The sequence below is a fragment of the Theropithecus gelada genome, chromosome 10 (assembly GCF_003255815.1).
Source record: "Theropithecus gelada isolate Dixy chromosome 10, Tgel_1.0, whole genome shotgun sequence".
Taxonomy (NCBI): domain Eukaryota; kingdom Metazoa; phylum Chordata; class Mammalia; order Primates; family Cercopithecidae; genus Theropithecus; species Theropithecus gelada.
In genome coordinates, this window is record NC_037678.1 from 69,780,794 (window position 1) to 69,798,576 (window position 17,783).

Below are 17,783 nucleotides of genomic sequence, written 5' to 3' on the forward strand. Positions count from 1 at the left end.
AGGCCCCGTCTCAAAAAAGAATAAAAAGATTAGCTGGGTGTGGTACTTGTATTCCCAGCTACTCGGGGGCTGAGGTGGGAGGATCAGCCCGGGAGGTCGAGGCAGCTGTGAGCCATGATCGCACCACTGCATGCCAGCCAGGGCAACAGAGTAAGGCCCTGACTCAAAAAAAAAAAAAAATAGTGCAGGCCTGTTGGACCACCCAGACCGCCCGGAGTGCGTCATTCATTCATTCATTTGTGCAGCAAACGTATTGGGAGCCCACCAAGTGCAGGGTACTATTTTAGGCACTGGAGACAACCGAGAGCACAAAGTCCCTGCCCTCGAGGAGCCATCGATCTCGTGAAGGTGACAGCATGAGGAATCAACAGTCGGACCACACAAAGCTGGGAGCTGGGAAACACTGCGGTGAAGGGATGAAAGCAGAGGCGGGCACAGGGCTGTCCTAGGATGGCTGGTTGGGACTACAAGAAGTAGATAGGGGGAATACAGGTACCTTCGGGGAGAGCCCTGCAGCCTGAAGGCGCAGCACATGCCGAGGCACAGAGGCGGGAAGGGGCTGAGCGCATTCAGGGAACAGCAGAGGAGCCTGTGCCTCTGCAGGAGAGCAAATGGGGAGAAAGAAGGTTGAAAACAAGCCCAGAGCTTGCAAGCAGGGGCCAGATCACCTCATGTCCTGACAGCCGTGGTGAGGACTTGAGATTATGTTCCAAATGTGATGAGAAGCTACTGGGGTGACTCAACTGTATTTCTAACTCATCATTCCTCTGGCCCTGAATGGAGACAGTGCTGCATGAAGAAAGGAAGTGGGGAACCCAGCTAGAGGCCACTGCAGCCATCCAGGAGCGAGGCAGTGTTGGCCAGGACCAGGGCTTAGCCATGGCGGTGGTGAGAGGGGCATGGCCACACTGAGATGTGGTCTGCAGATGCAGCTGGCAGGATCCAACAGCTGCCACAATCTGTTTCCAGAGACCAAACCCCAAGGGCTAAGGCTGAACCCAGGGAGTAAATCTACTTTTTGTATTTATTTTGAGTGGTGTGTGTGTACAGATAATTACCATTGTAACAGGCCAAGGAAAGAAACAACTCACCTTCAGCCGGTAGCTTCTATACAAAGAAGACTTCTCATTTAAGAGTTTCCGCATGGAAACTTTGATCCAGTGATCTGACAGGGGAAAAAATCAAGGTCCACATCAGCAGCTTTCCCCCTTTGCTCGGCAAGCAAAGCCTCAAAAACGTCTCAAGTTGGCTTGCAACTCCAGTGCTTCTCAAAAGGCTTTTCCACCCAAACCCTCACTGGCGCCTCACTGTGTCCTGGTGAGCTCAGCGGAGTGCCCCCGCCCCAGGAAAAAGACTCAGGCAGATCAATGCTGCCTCCTAGAGTACCCCTGCCAGTGCATGGCAGAACTAGAACCAGACTTCAGGGCACCTCATGCTTCCTAGGTGCTGCAATCTAAACAAGCTGATTCTTTATTAAGGAGCTCCATCTTTGCTGGAGTGGAAAAGGAATTGAGACTCTAGGCTCTTTTTATTCTGACAAGTCATCACTTGGGAGTTCGCCATCATGCCTCAAACTACATGCACTCCTTGTCCAGAAAGCACAGGTTCCAAAAAGTAGAAGTTCCAGGTATGCATCATAAAATAAGCATGTCTGGGCCAAGCGCAGTGGCTCACACTTGTAATCCCAGCCCTTTAGGAGGCCAAGGTGGGAAGGTCACTTGAGGCCAGGAGTTAAGACACCAGCCTGGCCAGCATAGTGAAACCCTGTCTCTACAAAAATACAAAAATTAGCTGGGCATGGTGGCATGCACCTGTAATCCCAGCTACTCAGGAGGCTGAGGTGGGAGAATCACTTGAACCCGAAAGGCGAAGGTGGCAGTGAGCCGAGATCACATCATTGCACTCCAGCCTGGGCGACAGAGCAAGACTCTGCAAAAAAAACAAAACAAAACAAAACAAAAACCAGCCTGGACAACACAGTGAGAACCCATCTCTACAAAAAAATCAAAAAAATTAAAAATTAGGCCGGGCGCGGTGGCTCAAGCCTGTAATCCCAGCACTTTGGGAGGCCGAGACGGGCGGATCACAAGGTCAGGAGATCGAGACCATCCTGGCTAACCCGGTGAAACCCCGTCTCTACTAAAAAATACAAAAAACTAGCCGGGCGAGGTGGCGGGCGCCTGTAGTCCCAGCTACTCTGGAGGCTGAGGCAGGAGAATGGCGTGAACCCGGGAGGCGGAGCTTGCAGTGAGCTGAGATCCCGCCACTGCACTCCAGCCTGGGCGACAGAGCGAGACTCCGTCTCAAAAAAAAAAAAAAAAAAAAAAATTAAAAATTAGCCAGAAGTGGTGGTGGCGTGCTTGTGGTCCCAGCTACTTGGGAGGCTGAGGTGGGAGGATCACTTGAGCCCAAGAGATTAAAGCTGTAGTGAGCTATGATCATATCACTACACTCCAGCAACAGAGTATGACCTTGTCTCAAAATTTAAAAAAAAAAAAAAAAAAAAAACACACACACACTTAAATAAAACAAGCCTGTCTAGAGGAATTCAGACATGCCAGGTGCAGCCCTCATGGGGCTTAGCATCTCCCGGCCGCTGAAACCATTCAAGGCCAGCAGTTGATGGATCCTCAGGGAAAGCAAAGCCAATCTGACACAGACGAGTGGAGCCAGCACTGTTAGGGACAAACATGGGTCCTCTGTCAGAGTAGTTTAAGGAGGCAGGTCGCAAATGCTGGAGCAGTCTAGGCTCAGGTTCCCTCCCAGGGATGGAGGAGGGAAGAGGCAGCAAGGATGGATCTGGGGGCTCACGCCAAGCATTGCACTGCTGCAAAGTCACCAGCCCCATCTTGCAAGGGCAGGAGGAAGCTTGCAAAGTAAGTCCCAGGGAGGGGTGGAAAGTTGCCCAAGACTGCCAGAGTGGGGCTGGTCGTGCATGGGCACAGGCAGGAGTGAGCTTTATGATGCGCTGTGGTTTAATCATCAGTTTACCTGCCTTTCTCTCCTACTAGGGCTGTGAAGGAGGGCAGGGAAGAAGTCATAGTCACTGTGCACTTACTAGGTGCCTAACGTTCCACGTTTCTTATACCAAAGCTATCAATGAAGTAGGGCCATCCCTATTTGAATAAGGGAACTGAGGCACAGACAGGTTAAGCAATTGGCTCCAGGTCACACAGAGCTGGGGTGCATACCTGGGTCTGTCCATCTCCTCCCAAGTTCACATACTGGGCCCACCTCATCTTCATGTTTGTCCCCAGCCTTCAATCAGAAGTTGGCATGGAAGGACTCCTGCCTAACATTCCAGTGTCATCTGCCTCCCTCGATATCACATTCACCATGTGGCTCAAAGACCACCACAACCTCCCATGCCAGTTCCCAGGGTAGTACAGAGTGACTAGGCTCAAGCAGCTGAGTGGGCGGCTCAGGGCAGGGCAGGCCCCCGAGGCCGATGAGGCAAGCAGGGTGCCAGCCCACTGCTGTGTCCAGGACAGGATCTGGACACTGCCCCAACAAGACTGCCAGGGGCCTGTTACCAAGGCCTGGGAACCCCTGGAGTGTCCTGCTTAGTAACTCTGGCTGGAAGAGGGGTCAGTGTCCCTGTATGGGGTCCGTGGTGGCCTGGGCCTCCTGGTGGATGTGAGGCAACCTGGAGAGGCAGCACTGTGCATGCAAGGCTGGATTCTAGAGGCGCTCCAGTTCAGATGAGTTTCCTAGGCAGCCCCGAGCCGTGTCCTCTGAGGATCTAGCGACCTGGGCAGAACAGCTCCAGTGACTTCCTCCTGCGTTTAATCAGTGTGGGATGCAGCCCAGCAAAAGGCTAAAAGCACAGACTCCAAGGCAGGCAGCCGGACTTCAGATCTTAGCCCCCGCTCACCGGGCAGGGGTGTGTGCAGGTGACCTCACCCTTTCTGCCTCTTATTATGGGCTGCAGCAGCGGCTCCTCCCTCCTGACAGTAGGGGCAGCTATGGGAGGTGATGCACGCAAAGCGCCCAGCAAGGGGTGCTCTAGACTCTAGCAGCTGTGCCCACTCACCCACGCCAGCCAGCCAGTGCCCAGGCTCCACAGAGCCCACATCCAGGACAGCCCCTGCCCACCAAAGGCAGCACTAGAGCCAAGGAGAGCACATGCCTCCTCACCACCATCTGAGGAAGTTAGCATCAGCGCTGTCAACCAGGATCAGAGTGGATGAGGGACTTCCCCAGGGTCCCACCACTGGCATTGTGCTGGGGTGAGAAGCGTCCTGCACCCCCAGACCACACCCGCACAGCCTCCCATCCTCAGAGAGGCCGACCCCTCCCCAGCCCCCGTGGTCTTCTGCTGTCCCCCATCGCCTCTCCCTTTGTGCTGAGCTGCATGCATCCTGTGCTCAGAAGCAGATGCCTTCCCAGAGGCTCCAGAGCAGAGGCAGGGAGTGGGGGGCTCAGGGACCAGGATGGGCTCAGCACCCACGTCTAGGCCATGCCCAGGCCTCCGCCCCCTTCCCCAGCATCTTAACTACCCCACTTGGAGGCCCTGGGGAGAATACGGGGGTTGAACAGCCCACTGGTCACGTTTTCGGAGGTGAAGACAATGACATTGCCTTTGGCATCCCCATAGCAGAATACACCTCTGTGATAGTCAGACCTGCAGAAAGATGGAGAGAAGAGGCTGTGTGGGCCGGGCGCGGTGGCTCACACCTGTAATCTCAGCACTCTGGGAGGCCAAGGCGGCTTAATCACCTGAGGTCAGAAGTTCGAGACCAGCCTGGCCAACATGGTGAAACCTCATCTCTACTAAAAATACAAAAATTAGCCAAACATGGTGGCAGGCACCTGCAATCCCAGCTACTCGGGAGGTAGAGGCTGTAGTGAGCTAAGATGGTGCCACTGCACTCCAGCCTGGGAGACACAGCAAGACTCTGAGTCAAAAAAAAAAAGAAAAAAAAAAAAAGAGGCTATGGAGCCTCCACTCCCTCCCTTGCCCCCCAATAGCCTCCCTTCTCCTTGGAAGCAAGGGCAGTTCCAACAAGACTTTCTGGCCTTGCCCAGACACCTGAGGAGCCAACAAACACAGGCAGACCAGGTCCAGCCCATCACTGAACCAGAATTCAATTTTTTTTTTCAACCAAAATAAATGAATCCCTAGTCCTCCAGCTGCCCTTTGTTAAGTCACCCCTCCCAATAGACTGTGATGTCCCCGGACTCCTCAGCCACAGCCAGACAAGCCTCTGCTGGGATTTGATGGCTGTCTTGAGTGGGGAAGTGACAATGACTCCAAGCTCTGAGTGACCATGAGAGTTGACTCTGAGAGAAGCAGCCTGGAGGGAGGAAGACACAGGGGCCTTGGAGCCAGAGGGGAGATCTTTCCAGATCTTTCCAAGGAGGCTTTCTGGGGGCCCCAACCCTAGTCAGTGATGTGGCTGCTGCAGGAGGCCTGGGCCTCCTGGTTCATGTGGGGAACACCCAGTGAAGACTCACCAGTAGTCCATGACCAGGGCACAGCTGTCCAGATCAATAAAGGTGAAGGCCGGGACACATTTGCGGTCACTAATATCAAAGAAATCTGGGGGAAAGACAGAAGGCCACATGAAGCCCACAGCCGTGCCTGAGAGGTCTTCAGTCACGGTGAGCAGCCTCATTGCTCTCCCAAGGAATCTCTGGCCCCTTCAGCCCTTTTTCCCCCATGGTAACCACAGACAGCTATTTACAGAGTAAACCCACCCACTGGGAACCCCACTGAAAACCCCTAAAAGCTTCCAACTGCAACTGGAATAAAATCCCAGGCTGGGTGTGGTGGCTCACACCTGTGATCCCAGCACTCAGGGAGGCTAAGGCAAGAGGATTGCTTGAGCCCAGGAGTTTGAAACTGCAGTGAGCAGTGATTGTACCACTGCACTAAAGCCTGGGTGACAGAGCAAGACCCTGTCTCAATTAAAAAAAAAAAAAAAAATCTGACTCCTTCCAACAGATCAAGCCTCATTTTCAGCCTCTGATGAGCAACAGCCTCGCCATCGTGCTGTCTCCTGCATCTGAATGGCAGCCTGTCGCCCTCCTCTGCCTCTCTATATGGCCGGCCACCCCAGAGGGCTGTGGGTCACAAGAGGAGCGCTGGCTGGACTGGGCTGGGGCCACAAAGGCCAGGGATCACACTGGTGGCACTTCCACCCCTGCTTCTGGCCTTGTCTGAGTGCCTCCGAGCAGGTGACAGCTGCTCCATCAGGACAGCAGTGATGACATAATTATCTCTAAAATGGGGTTCTAGGCTAGGTGCAATGGCTTACACCTGTAATGCCAGCACTGTGGGAGGCTGAGGCGGGTGAACCACCTGAGGTCAGGAGATGGAGACCAGCCTGGCCAACATGGTGAAACCCTGTCTCTACTAAAAATACAAAAATCAGCCAGGTGTGGTGGTGTGCGCCTGTATACCCAGACACCTGATGAGCCCACAAACACAGGCCCAGCAGACCAGGTCCAGCCCATCATCAAACCAGAATTCAATATTTTTTTTTCAACCAAAATAAATGAATCCCTAGTCCAGCTACTCAGGAGGCTGAGGCAGGAGAATCACTTGAACCCAGCAGACAGAGGTTGCAGTGAGCCGAGATTGCACCACTGCACTCCAGCCTGGGCGACAGAGTGAGACCGTCTCAAAAAAATAAAAAATAAATGGGGTTCTAATGCCAAATTCTCAGGGTTGTCTGAGGATAAAGGGTGAGAATGTCTGGGACAGCACCGGGTCCCCAGGAAACAGGTGTTGCAATGGAAAGCCCAGGCAGGTCACAGATAGATTACTCTAGCCCTTGCTGATGGCTGACCACTTTCTCTGTATCACACAATTTAGCCTCATAATGATGTCAGTGTTAATTAACTGCCCACTATGTGCCAGGCACTATGCCCGCAGCTTCACACACCTAACTACTAAGCCACACTCACCCTCGAGTCATGTATCATTGGCCCCATTTTACCTCTGGGTAAAGTGAGGCACTGGGAGGTCAAGTAATTGCTCAAAGGCAGACATCTACAGAGCAGTGGGACCAGGCTCTGAACCCAGGTCCTTTTTATTCCAAAGTCCCTGTTTATTCCAGAACAGCCACGCTCTCTCCTCCCATTCAGCCTCGCATTGCCAGCTGTCATTTCATGTATTAATTTCCTCTTCCTGACCACCTTACGGGTCTGCTCAGTCAGAGGCCTCATTCGTCATCCATCCATTCAATAGTCATCGAGCATCCAGAAGGTACTAGGCACTGAGACACTGAGTTGAGCAGAACAGATGCAGTCCCTGACCTCATGGAGCTTCCAGTTTGGAGGAGGAGACATGCACTAAACAGAAGCACACTAATACATGTGAGATGACACTGAAAGGAGGACCTTGAAGGGAAGGGGTACAATCTCACGCGGTCTTTTTAAGAGGATCTTGGAATAGAGGGTCAGGGAGGGATTCCTGGAGGAAGTAACTTCTAAGATGAGAACCAAAAGAAAAGCAGAGGCTGTCGGGGCAGAGAGAGGGGCAGGAGGGATGGCAGGGCACAGAGACCGAGGATCCCGCCTCCATCCTAAGAACACTGGGGTAGGGTGAAGACTTTCTGCAGAGGGTAGTGTAAATGCACATCCTGCCTTTAGGGGCATGAGGGAAGCACAGCATGCAGTAGAGGCTTTTTTTTTTTTTTTTTTTTAACTGAGTCTCTCTCTGTCGCCCACGCTGGAGTGCAGTGGTGTGATCTCGGCTTACTGCAACCTCCACCTCCCAGGTTCAAGCAATTCTCCTGCCTCAGCCTCCTGAGTAGCTGGGATTACAGGCGTGTGCCACCACACCCAGGTAACTTTTGTATTTTCTGTTTTGTTTTCTTCTGTTTTTGAGACAGAGTCTCGCTCTGTCACCCAGGCTGGATGGCAGTGGCAGGATCTCAGCTCACTGCAAGCTCCGCCTCCTGGTTTCACGTCATTCTCCTGCCTCAGCCTCCCGAGTAGCTGGGACTATAGGTGCCCACCACCAAGCCCGGCTAATTTTTTGTACTTTTGGTAGGGACGGGGTTTCACCGCGTTGGCCAGGCTGGTCTTGAACTCCTGACCTCAGGTGATCCGCCTCCCAAAGTGCTGGGATTACAGGAGTGAACCACCACACCTAGCCAGGAGAGGCTATTTAAGTGAGAGTGAAAGGGGCCTGGACTAGGAGTGGCAAGAGGCAGGAGGTAGAATCAGGACCGGAGATAGACCAGTTATGGCCTCTGGTTTGTAAATTTCGGTCTGTTCAACATCACTGTATTCATTGGAGCATTCACAGACCACCCCCTGCCTACCTGGCACTAAGGCCTCTCCACCTGGCAATCCTCCTATGGGGTTCTGATTCATGTTCACAGTTGCTCAGCTAACAGACTTCTCCCAGGCACAAATGCATGGCTCCCAGTGGCTGAGAGCGGGGCTGGGGAGCCCCCAGGGGGACTCACCTATCTTTTGCTTGGTAGACGCAACTGCAATGAGGTTCATATTGTGCAGACATACCATGTCGACGACCCACATCGGCTGGTTGTAGAGCTGCTGGGTCTGGTTAAGCTGGCCAGAGGAAGAGCAGAGGAGATGGGCGGGCTGGGAAGCATACTCAGTCCAGCACAGCTCCCCGTGAACCTCTCCTGCCACACGAGGCCCTGGAGCCACCACAGACCTAGCAGGGAGCCCAGCACTACCACTAAGACTAGTGGTGGGGGCCTTGGATAAACAGATAAACTCCCTAGCCTCCCTGGGTCTCAGTTTCCACATCTGTAAAACGGGCTTGAAGAACACCTTCTTTACAACCCCTTTCTGGAGCAGTCTCACAGTTCTATAAAAGTCTTGGCAGCAGTGAGCCGTGAACACACCACTGCACTCAAGCCTAGGCAAGAGTGAGACCTTGTCCCCCCACCCAAAAAAAACCAAAGTCTTGAATATGCATAGATCATGACCCACGGATCTGTTTCCAAGATATTTCTATGAGTGTGTTTGCATCTACTCAAAGGGGACGCTGCAGCTGCTGTTAGAGCAACAGGCCAGAAGCCACCTAGAAAGCACAGCTGATATCAACCCATACCATGGACACCACCCAGACATTAAGAACAAGGGAGCTGTGCACATGCCAATAAAGAGCTGCCAAGAGATATGATTAAGTAACAAATCAAGGTAAAAAGCAACATTATAATATGCCTCCATTATCACATTTAAAAAGAAAAGGGCACAGTGGTTCATGCCTGTAATCTCAGTACTTTCAGAGGCCAAGGTGGGAGGATCACTTGAGCCCAGGAGTTCAAGACCAGCCTGGGCAACATAGGAAGACCCCATCTCTACAAAATTAACAAAAAAGGCTGGGCGCAGTGGCTCACACCTGTAATCTCAGCACTTTGGGAGGCCAGGGTGGGCAGATCACTAGGTCAGGAGTTCGAGACCAGCCTGGCCAATGTTGAAACCCCGTCTCTACTAAAAATACAAAAATTAGTTGGGCGTGGTGGTGCTCGCCTGTAATCCCAGCTACTTGGGAGGCTGAGGCAGAAGAATCACTTGAACCTGGGAGGCAGAGGCTGCAATGAGCCGAGATCACACCATTGCACTCCAGTCTGGGTGACAGAGCAAAACTCCGTCTCAAAAAAAAAAAAAAAAGAAAGAAAGAACAAGAAAAAATTAGCTGGGCATGGTGGTGCATGCCTGTAGTCCCAGCTACTTGGGAGGCTGAGGTGGGAAGATCCCTCGACCCCAGGAGGTTAAGGTTGCAGGGAGCCATGATTGCATCACTACACTCCAGCCTGGGTGACAGAGCAAGACCCAGTCTCAAAAAAAAAAAAAAAAGAAAAGAAAAGGCGGGTATGCAGAGAGGATAGCCATGGAAGAGCACTCCAAAACTGGTCATAGCATTTGCCTGCAGCGAGAGGAAGTAGGAACTGAGGGAAGGAAGACTGACTTCCCCTGTCTGCCCCTCCATAGGTATGAATCCTGTTTTCCATCTGCAGGTGTCACCTGGTCAAAGTGGCTTATGAACCAAGGATTTGTTCTGCAAAGTTGCGAGGAATGAATGGAATAATTAAAGCATTGAGGGTGGTGCCCGGCACTCAGTAGGAGCTCAGCACCGGTGCCTCCTGCACTCGTGTAGCATGTACACAGAGACAATGTGAGCTGGCACTCCAGGCAGGGAAAGCCACGAGCAGAGTCAGGTCAGCAGAAATGAGCTGCTGTGTCCTGGGGAAGGGGGAGGCCAGCCCACTCAGTTTAGAGCTGGAGAGGAACCAGAGATGAGGTAGGTGTGGCCACCTAAGGAATCTGTATTTTACTCTCTTTTTTTTTTTTTTGAGACAGAGTCTTGCTCTGTCGCCCAGGCTGGAGTGCAGTGGCGCGATCTCCGCTCACTGGAACCTCTGCCTCCCAGGTTCAAGCGATTCCCATGTCTCAGCCTCCCGAGTAGCTGAGATTACAGGTGTGTGCCACTATGTCTGGCTAATTTTTGTATTTTTAGCAGAGACAGGGTTTCACCATGGTGGCCAGGCTGGTCTCGAGCTCCTGACCTCAAGTGATCTGCCTGCCTTGGCCTCCCAAAGTGCTGGGATTACAGGCATGAGCCTCCGTGTGTGGTGCTGTATTTTACTCTTTGAATGACACCACAGACTCTGAACTGAAGAAAGCAGAAAGAAGTATGATCTGAAAAGCTGGAAGGAAGGAGCAGGGAGGAGCATAAACCAATTCCTCTACATGGATAATCAGAAGGAATAGGGAAGGCAGGGGCAGAGAGGAGCCTGTCCCATCAGAACTCAGAGAGCACCAAGGCTCCCCAGGTGGTTCTGGTGGTGAAGACAGTGGACAAGAACCCTCCTGAGCCCCTCTCTCCTGCCCAGGGCTGGGGTCTAACTCACACACACCGGTATCTTGGTAACTCCCACTCCTGCCCTGCAGTGTTCAGCGAAACCAAAAGCCCTAGGGAATTTCAGTGACCTGTGCCCAAGATCACACAGCTCTTGAGGGGAGCTCAGGCCCCGCCTCCAACTTAAGGTCTTTCCATCTTCATGACAGTGGGTGTGTGGTCCTGAGAGGCCTACTCCTGCCAAAGCAGCCCCTCCAGGAAGAATCCAGGTCTGCTGGGCCTTCCCAGAGAGCCTTCCTCTGTCCCCTTCAGCCTTTGGAGGTGCTTCGGTGACCGTGTAGCAGTCACAAGCAGGAGCTCTGGCTGCAACACATCCTGCCCCAGTCCACACACAGAAAGGGAAGGTGGAGGGCTATGGAAGCCACAGCCTCAGGATGGTAATCGTGACTCCCGCTTGGAGCACCCAGGAGAGCCACGGGACCCCCACGGACCTTAGTTTCACCCAGGTCTCTTCTTCCCCAAAGGATGAGCCCTGATGCAACTGTGAATCACTCTGCAGTTACACAGGCTCAGAAAGCCCTTCATCTGGGGGCTGTGTTCTCAATCAACCTTTCTGTACAGCCCTGGAGAGCAATGTTTTCTTCGTCTGCTGGAGGATTCTGGACTGGCCTGGTGACCAAGTACACAGCGGGTTCTCCTGAGTGTCTTCTCATTTACTACTCTCAGCCAGCAGTTGGCAGTACAAAGACAATATATCCAGCGGGGACTTGCTGTGTGCCCTGCCCTGCCCCAAGCACTACACATGTATTATGTCATCGCGTGTTCCCAAAAGCACTGTGAAGAAGCACTGTAACTACCCCCATTTGACAGATGGGGAAACTGAGGCATGGGGCATCTATAGTACCTTGTCCAGGTCACAGAGCTGGCAGGTGGTACAGTCAGGACTCTAACCCTGGGAGTTGGGCTCCAGAGCCCACGCTCACAACCACTATGATTTCCCGCCTGGTCCAGGCAAAAGGCCTGAACTGGTAGGACGTGGTGACAGCATGGGAGTGGCTGACCCGTAGCACAGGAGTCTTGGGGGTGACGATGCCATTCACTGAGATGGGGATGCAAGAGAAGGAAACCTGGTGGGCAGGGATAGCAAAAGGGACACGCTGTTTGGGCTAATGGGTTTGAGGGGTCTGTGAGACAGCACATGGAATGGACATCCAGGTGGAATCCCGCTTAGCAGAAGGGAAATGTGTGGCTCCCACAGGACCCAGGTGCTGTGACTGCGAGTCCAGGCTGCTTAGACCATGAATCTGCCTGGCTCCAGGTCACCTTCACCATGGGGGTGCTAAGGCAGAGGCTCTCCAATGACCCATGTGTGTACCATGTGTACGGGCCCCACTCACCCTAAAGGAGCTGATCAGCGAGAAGGACTCAGACCAGAACTGCAGGATGCCGTCTTTGGTGACAGTCAGGAAACACCCGATCTTCTTGAACCGGTGAATTAAAAACACCACCTTCACCACCTCACAGCCATGGTTCCTGTGGAAGGCGATGAGAGAGAGAAGAGCTCAAGCAAAAACAGCTCGGTGGGGGGCACCTGCAGCAGAACAGAGAGCCACCGAGGAGGAGGGGCAAAAGCTGGCGGAGCGTCACACACACGCACGCACACGTGCGCACATGCACGCACGCACACGCACACGCCAGAAAACCAGAGCTGGCTCCTCCAAGCGGGTTTCTACTGGATCATCAGCAGTGGCCAAAAGAAAAAGGGCCCCACGTAGAAGCTGATATGAGGCGGGGCTCCAGAAGCGAGAAGCAGCAGGCTTATCCTGCGAGTAGCCAGCCAGCCTCCTTGCGACGTGATGGGACAGAGGAGACAGAACGGAGGTTGTTCGCAAAGCTCTTTTCATAGGAAAAGCTGGCCACAGAGGGTGAGCAGAGTGGAGCCTGAGGCTGAAAACTGAGCAACAGCACTTTCTTGCAACTGCTCTAGTGCTCTGGGGTAGAGGGGGGAACAGAACCGAAGGATAAAATCAAAGTGGACAAGGAGCAGTGGGGAATTAGGGCCCCACGCACCAAACCCTACAGCCAACAGCTCCTGGGGAAGGCCTGGCCTCACAGGAGGCCACCCTTGAGCCTTCGCACAGGCTTTGATGCTCCCCTCTGGGGGTTGCTCCCCTGCACCCAAGTGGGCTAAGCCAGCTATCTGGCCATCAAGAGTCCCTGCCATTCCAGCTTCCCAACATGGCATGGCACACACTCTCCTACTTGATCTGCCCAATCTTTGGGCTCTGGCAGAGCAGGTGATATTACCTCCTCCTACAGAGGCCCAGGGGATAATCATTTGCCTGGAGTTATGTTCTATTTACCAGCAGGGCTGGAACTAGAACCCAGGCACTGTGACCCCTCCTCCAGGGCCCTTTCCAAATCCAGTGGGCCTGGTCTGACCCTGGCTTAAGGATAACCCACGCCACTGTGAAAATTCAACTGCCATTACCATCTCTGCAGAAGAGCAAGGGAAACATGTCTGGACCCGGTTCTCCTCTCTCCTGTCCTCAGCCCATGGCTCTGGGCAGATTGTGATGAATATTCTCAGTTGCCCTCGCGTCTCTTCCAACCCTGACACTTGTCAGGGCCAAAGACGGTGCAGAATGGGATGAGAGGTGACAGCTAGGAAAAGGGAAGACAGCCCTACGGAAACGGCGTCTCAGGGAGGACTTGGTTTCCTCACCTGCATGACGACAACACCTGCACCTCCTAGGGCTGGGAACAGATGGGAGGCTGCATGTGGTGCACCCGGCTCAGGCTCAGTAAAGGTAAGCCAACTTTTTAAAGTTACTCTTTCATGAAGGTAATTAAATATTACTCGTTTATTTTCCCCACCAAGTTGGAAAGCTCTCCGGGTTTGTAGGTTGAACAAATAAATAGGAGAAAATAGGAACAAGCCTCTTGACATTTTGTTTCAGGACCTTTAAACACCCTCGAGATCTAAATAGCCCAAAGAAATAGAAAGACCTGGCTGGGCAGGGGGGCTCACACCTGTAATCCCTGCACTTTGGAAGGCTGAGGCTAGTGGATCACTTGAGGTCAGGAGGATTACTTGAGGTCAGGAGGTGGTGGATCACTTGAGGTCAGGAGTTCGAGACCAGCCCGGCCAACATGGTGAAACCCCATCTCTACTAAAAATACAAAAACTAGCCAGGTGTGGTGGCACACACCTATAGTACCAGCTACTCAGGAGGCTGAGGCAGGAGAATCACTTGAACCCGGGAGACAGAGGTTGCAGTGAGCCAAGATTACGCCACTGCACTCCAGTCTGGGTGACAGAGTGAGACTCTGTCTCAAAAAAAATAAACAAAGAAATAGACCAGTGAAGGCTTGACCTTATCAAGTAATGTGTTCATGCCAAAATGTACAGTTATGTATTTGAACATACTTCATGTGAAGTGGTTGCTTTTATCTGACTGTATCATGGGAATGAACACTAGATCTAATTAGGGAATGTCTCCCCTTCCTACTGCTGTAAAACAGAAGTATGTAAATCGCCCTTCAAGCTACATGAGCTGGACATGCTCAACGGGAACCAGCAAGATTGCCCAGGCCCACACAGTGCAGAGTAGAAGCTAGAGCGCTGGCAGGGACAAATTCTCCACCGGATAACCCTCTGTAGAGTATTTCCTGGGGCTTATGGCAAAAGCCTGTGTGCACCTCCCTGCAACAACTACTGGACTTTGGACTAGGGTTTGTCCCCTTGAGGGGCACTTACTACCTTGTTATGGGACATTAACTGAAGCTACCCCTATGACAGAAGGACATAAAATTATCTTGAAACCTGAAATACCCAGATGTCTTGGGTGAAATCAGAGAAATGCTCTAATGGGGCCTATAGAGGCCAGAAGAATTCCATAATAAAATGGAAACGGTTGGCCACGCACAATGACTCACACCTGTAATACCAGCACTTTGGGAGGCCAAGGCAGGCGATCACCTGAGGTCAGGGCTTCAAGATCAGCGTGGCCAACATGGTGACATCCCGTCTCTACTAAAAATACAAAAACTAGGACAGGCACAGTAGCTTACGCCTGTAATCACAGCACTTTGGGAGGCTGAGGCGGGCAGATCATGAGGTCAGGAGATTGAGACCATCCTGGCTAACACAGTGAAACCCCATCTCTACTGAAAATACAAAAAATTAGCCGGGTGTGGTGGCGGGCGCCTGTAGTCCCAGCTACTCAGGAGCCTGAGACAGGAGAATGGTATGAACCCGGGAGGCGGAGCTTGCAGTGAGCTGAGATCAAGCCACTGCACTCCAGCCTGGGCAACAGAGCAAGATTCCATTTCCAAAAACAACAACAACAAATTAGCCAGGTGTGGTGGCGGCCACCTGTAGTCCCAGTTACTCGGGAGGCTGAGGCAAGAGAAGCACTTGAACCCAGGAAGCAGAGGTTGCAGTGACCGGAGATGATGCCACTGCACTCTAGCCTGGGCCACAGAGCAAGACCTTGTCTCAAAAAAAAAAAAAAAAAAAAAAAAAAATCCCCAAAAAATAAATACAATAAAATGGAAATGGTTTACACAGCATCTTGCTACCTGGGGAATGCAAGCAAGAGATACTCACAAGCTGGGAGCCTCTTTACCCCAGGACTGATTCTGGAACTGTGTGAGGTGCTGCTGGGTTCTATCAACACTTGGACAGTTGCTATGAACAGCTATCAATGTCCAACAAGGAAATGCTGGCTTTCCAGTTTCAAAGTGAATGGACAATATTCTGTCTGGAGGGCTGCTACTTGGAGCAAAGAAGGTAGAAACTGATCAGCCTCAGTGGGCTGAATTGCATTTGCATGCTGTTTTTCTTCTTCTTCTTTTTTTTTTTTTTTGAGACAGAGTTTTCACTCTTGTTGCCCAGGCTGGAGTGCGTTGGTACAACCTCGGCTCACTGCAACCTCTGCCTCCCAAGTAGCTGGGTTCAAGCGATTCTCCTGTCTCAGCCTCGCGAGTAGCTGGGATTACAGGCACATGCCACCACGCCTGGCTAATTTTTGTCTTTTTAGTAGAGACAGGGTTTCATCACATTGGTCAGGCTGGTCTCAAACTCCTGACCTCAGGTGATCCGCCCACCTTGGCCTCCCAAAGTGCTGGGATTGCAGGCGTGAGCCACCATACCCGGCCTTGCGTGTTGTTTTTCTAACAGTGATGGAAGAATTGAATAGTGGTGGAAGCTCCTGTGTTTGGGATTTTACTGACTCACAGGCAGTGACCAATGGCCTGGCCATGCACTCAGGCAAGAGGGCCAGGGAAACCTTGCCTGTTGAAGGGATGCCCCATGGAGCACGGCCCTGTGGAGATTTGAGGGGTGCATTAAAGCTGAACAAGTCAATGCCCCTCAGAAGAACTCCCAGGTTCAGAAGTTGACTAGAATTGACAAGCAGAGATCCCCATGTGCTCCCATGAGGTGGCCACCTGGTTCCATAAAATGAGTAACTAGCAGGGAGCTGCAGAGTGTGGAGATGGGTTGAATCTAGACATGTTCCTCTTGCACTCCGTCAGGCAGATAATGCCAGGAAGAAGACAGAGACTGCCAATGACCATGAGACACGGTCCCTCTGGGAAGGTCCTGAAACACAGCAGACAGCTGAGACTGATGCTGGTAGCCCTGGAGGGCTACAAATGGGTCTGGACAGGAAGAGACACTAATTCTGGAGTGGGCTTTGCTCAGAGCGCCATAAAAACACAGAGCAGAAGATGTCAGATGGGTTTGAGGGCCGACCGTCATTTCTTCAGACCAAGAAACAAACTCTTGAGCTCTTAATGTCCAACAATGGCAGAGAACCCCATTGCTGGTAGAAAGCACAACAGGCAATCGAAACACTGGTTGCCTAAAACGGAGGGGACGGATGCATGAAGGCGCTGGCTTACCCACCCTCAAGAGTGTGCGCTCACCTTCAGCAGGAGTGGGACCAAAGGGGTGTCCTCACTAGATTTTCTGTTTTTTTGGTTGATGTGGGAAGAAAAGTGGGGAGGATGCTGGTATGACTATGCAGTTGTGCCAAGGGAGGAATATACTTGTAAAATGACTACTTTTTTCTTTCCTGCCCAAATTGTCAGAGGCAATTCCATCTGAATGCCAAAGCAACTCCATCTTGAATAATAGCTGGTTAAAATAAGGCTGAGACCTACAGGGCTGCATTCCTAGGAGGTCAGGCATTCTAGGTCACAGGATAAGATGGGAGATTGGCACAAGGTACAGATCATAAAGACCTGGCTGATAAAACAGCATGCGTTATTAAAGAAACCAGTCAAAACCCACCAAAACCAAGATGCCAATGAAAGTGACCTCAGGTCATCCTCACTGCTCATTATATGCTAATTATAATTCATTAGCATGCTAAAAGACACTCCCACCAGCACTATGATAATTTACAAACGCCATGGCAACATCAGTAAGTTACTGCTACGTGGTCTAAAAAAGGGAGAAACCCTCAGTTCCGGAAATTGTCCACCGCTTTCCCAAAATCTCATGAATAATCCACCCCTTGTTTAGCATATAATCAAGAAGTAACCATAAAAATAGCCAACCAGTAGTCCTTGGGGCTGCTCTGCCTATGGAGTAGCCACTCTTTTATTCCTTTACTTTCTTAATAAACTTGCTTTCACTTTACGGACTCGCCTTGAATTCTTTCATGCATGAGGCCCAAGAATCCTCTCTTGGGGTCTGGATTGGAACCCCTTTCCAGTAACATTTTTTTTCTCCCCTACCTGTTGGTCCAGTGGTCCTAGGGTCCAATTACAAGTGTTGGAAGGAGGGATAATTTCTTTTTTTTTTTTTTTTGAGTCTCGCTCTGTCACCCAGGCTGGAGTGCAGTGGTACCATCTCAGCTCACTGCACCTCTGCCTCCCGGGTTTAAGCGATTCTTCTGCCTCAGCCTCCTGAGTAGCTGGGATTACAGGCTTGTGCCACCACACCCAGCTAATTTTTGTATTTTTAGTAGAGACAGGG

General features: G+C 51.8%; 1 protein-coding gene across 1 annotated transcript in view; it reads right to left on the reverse strand.

The window, feature by feature from the left end:
• The window catches only part of EFCAB8 (EF-hand calcium binding domain 8), a 106,954-nt gene that overhangs the window by 63,256 nt on the left and 25,915 nt on the right, over positions 1 to 17,783 (reverse strand). The window contains exons 6-10 of the mRNA XM_025398228.1: positions 12,190 to 12,325; positions 8,424 to 8,529; positions 5,458 to 5,542; positions 4,500 to 4,624; positions 1,092 to 1,165 (exon numbers count right to left, since the gene is read on the reverse strand). Of these exons, the coding sequence (XP_025254013.1) occupies positions 1,092 to 1,165; positions 4,500 to 4,624; positions 5,458 to 5,542; positions 8,424 to 8,529; positions 12,190 to 12,325 (526 nt within the window). The remainder of the gene's footprint in view (positions 1 to 1,091; positions 1,166 to 4,499; positions 4,625 to 5,457; positions 5,543 to 8,423; positions 8,530 to 12,189; positions 12,326 to 17,783) is intronic.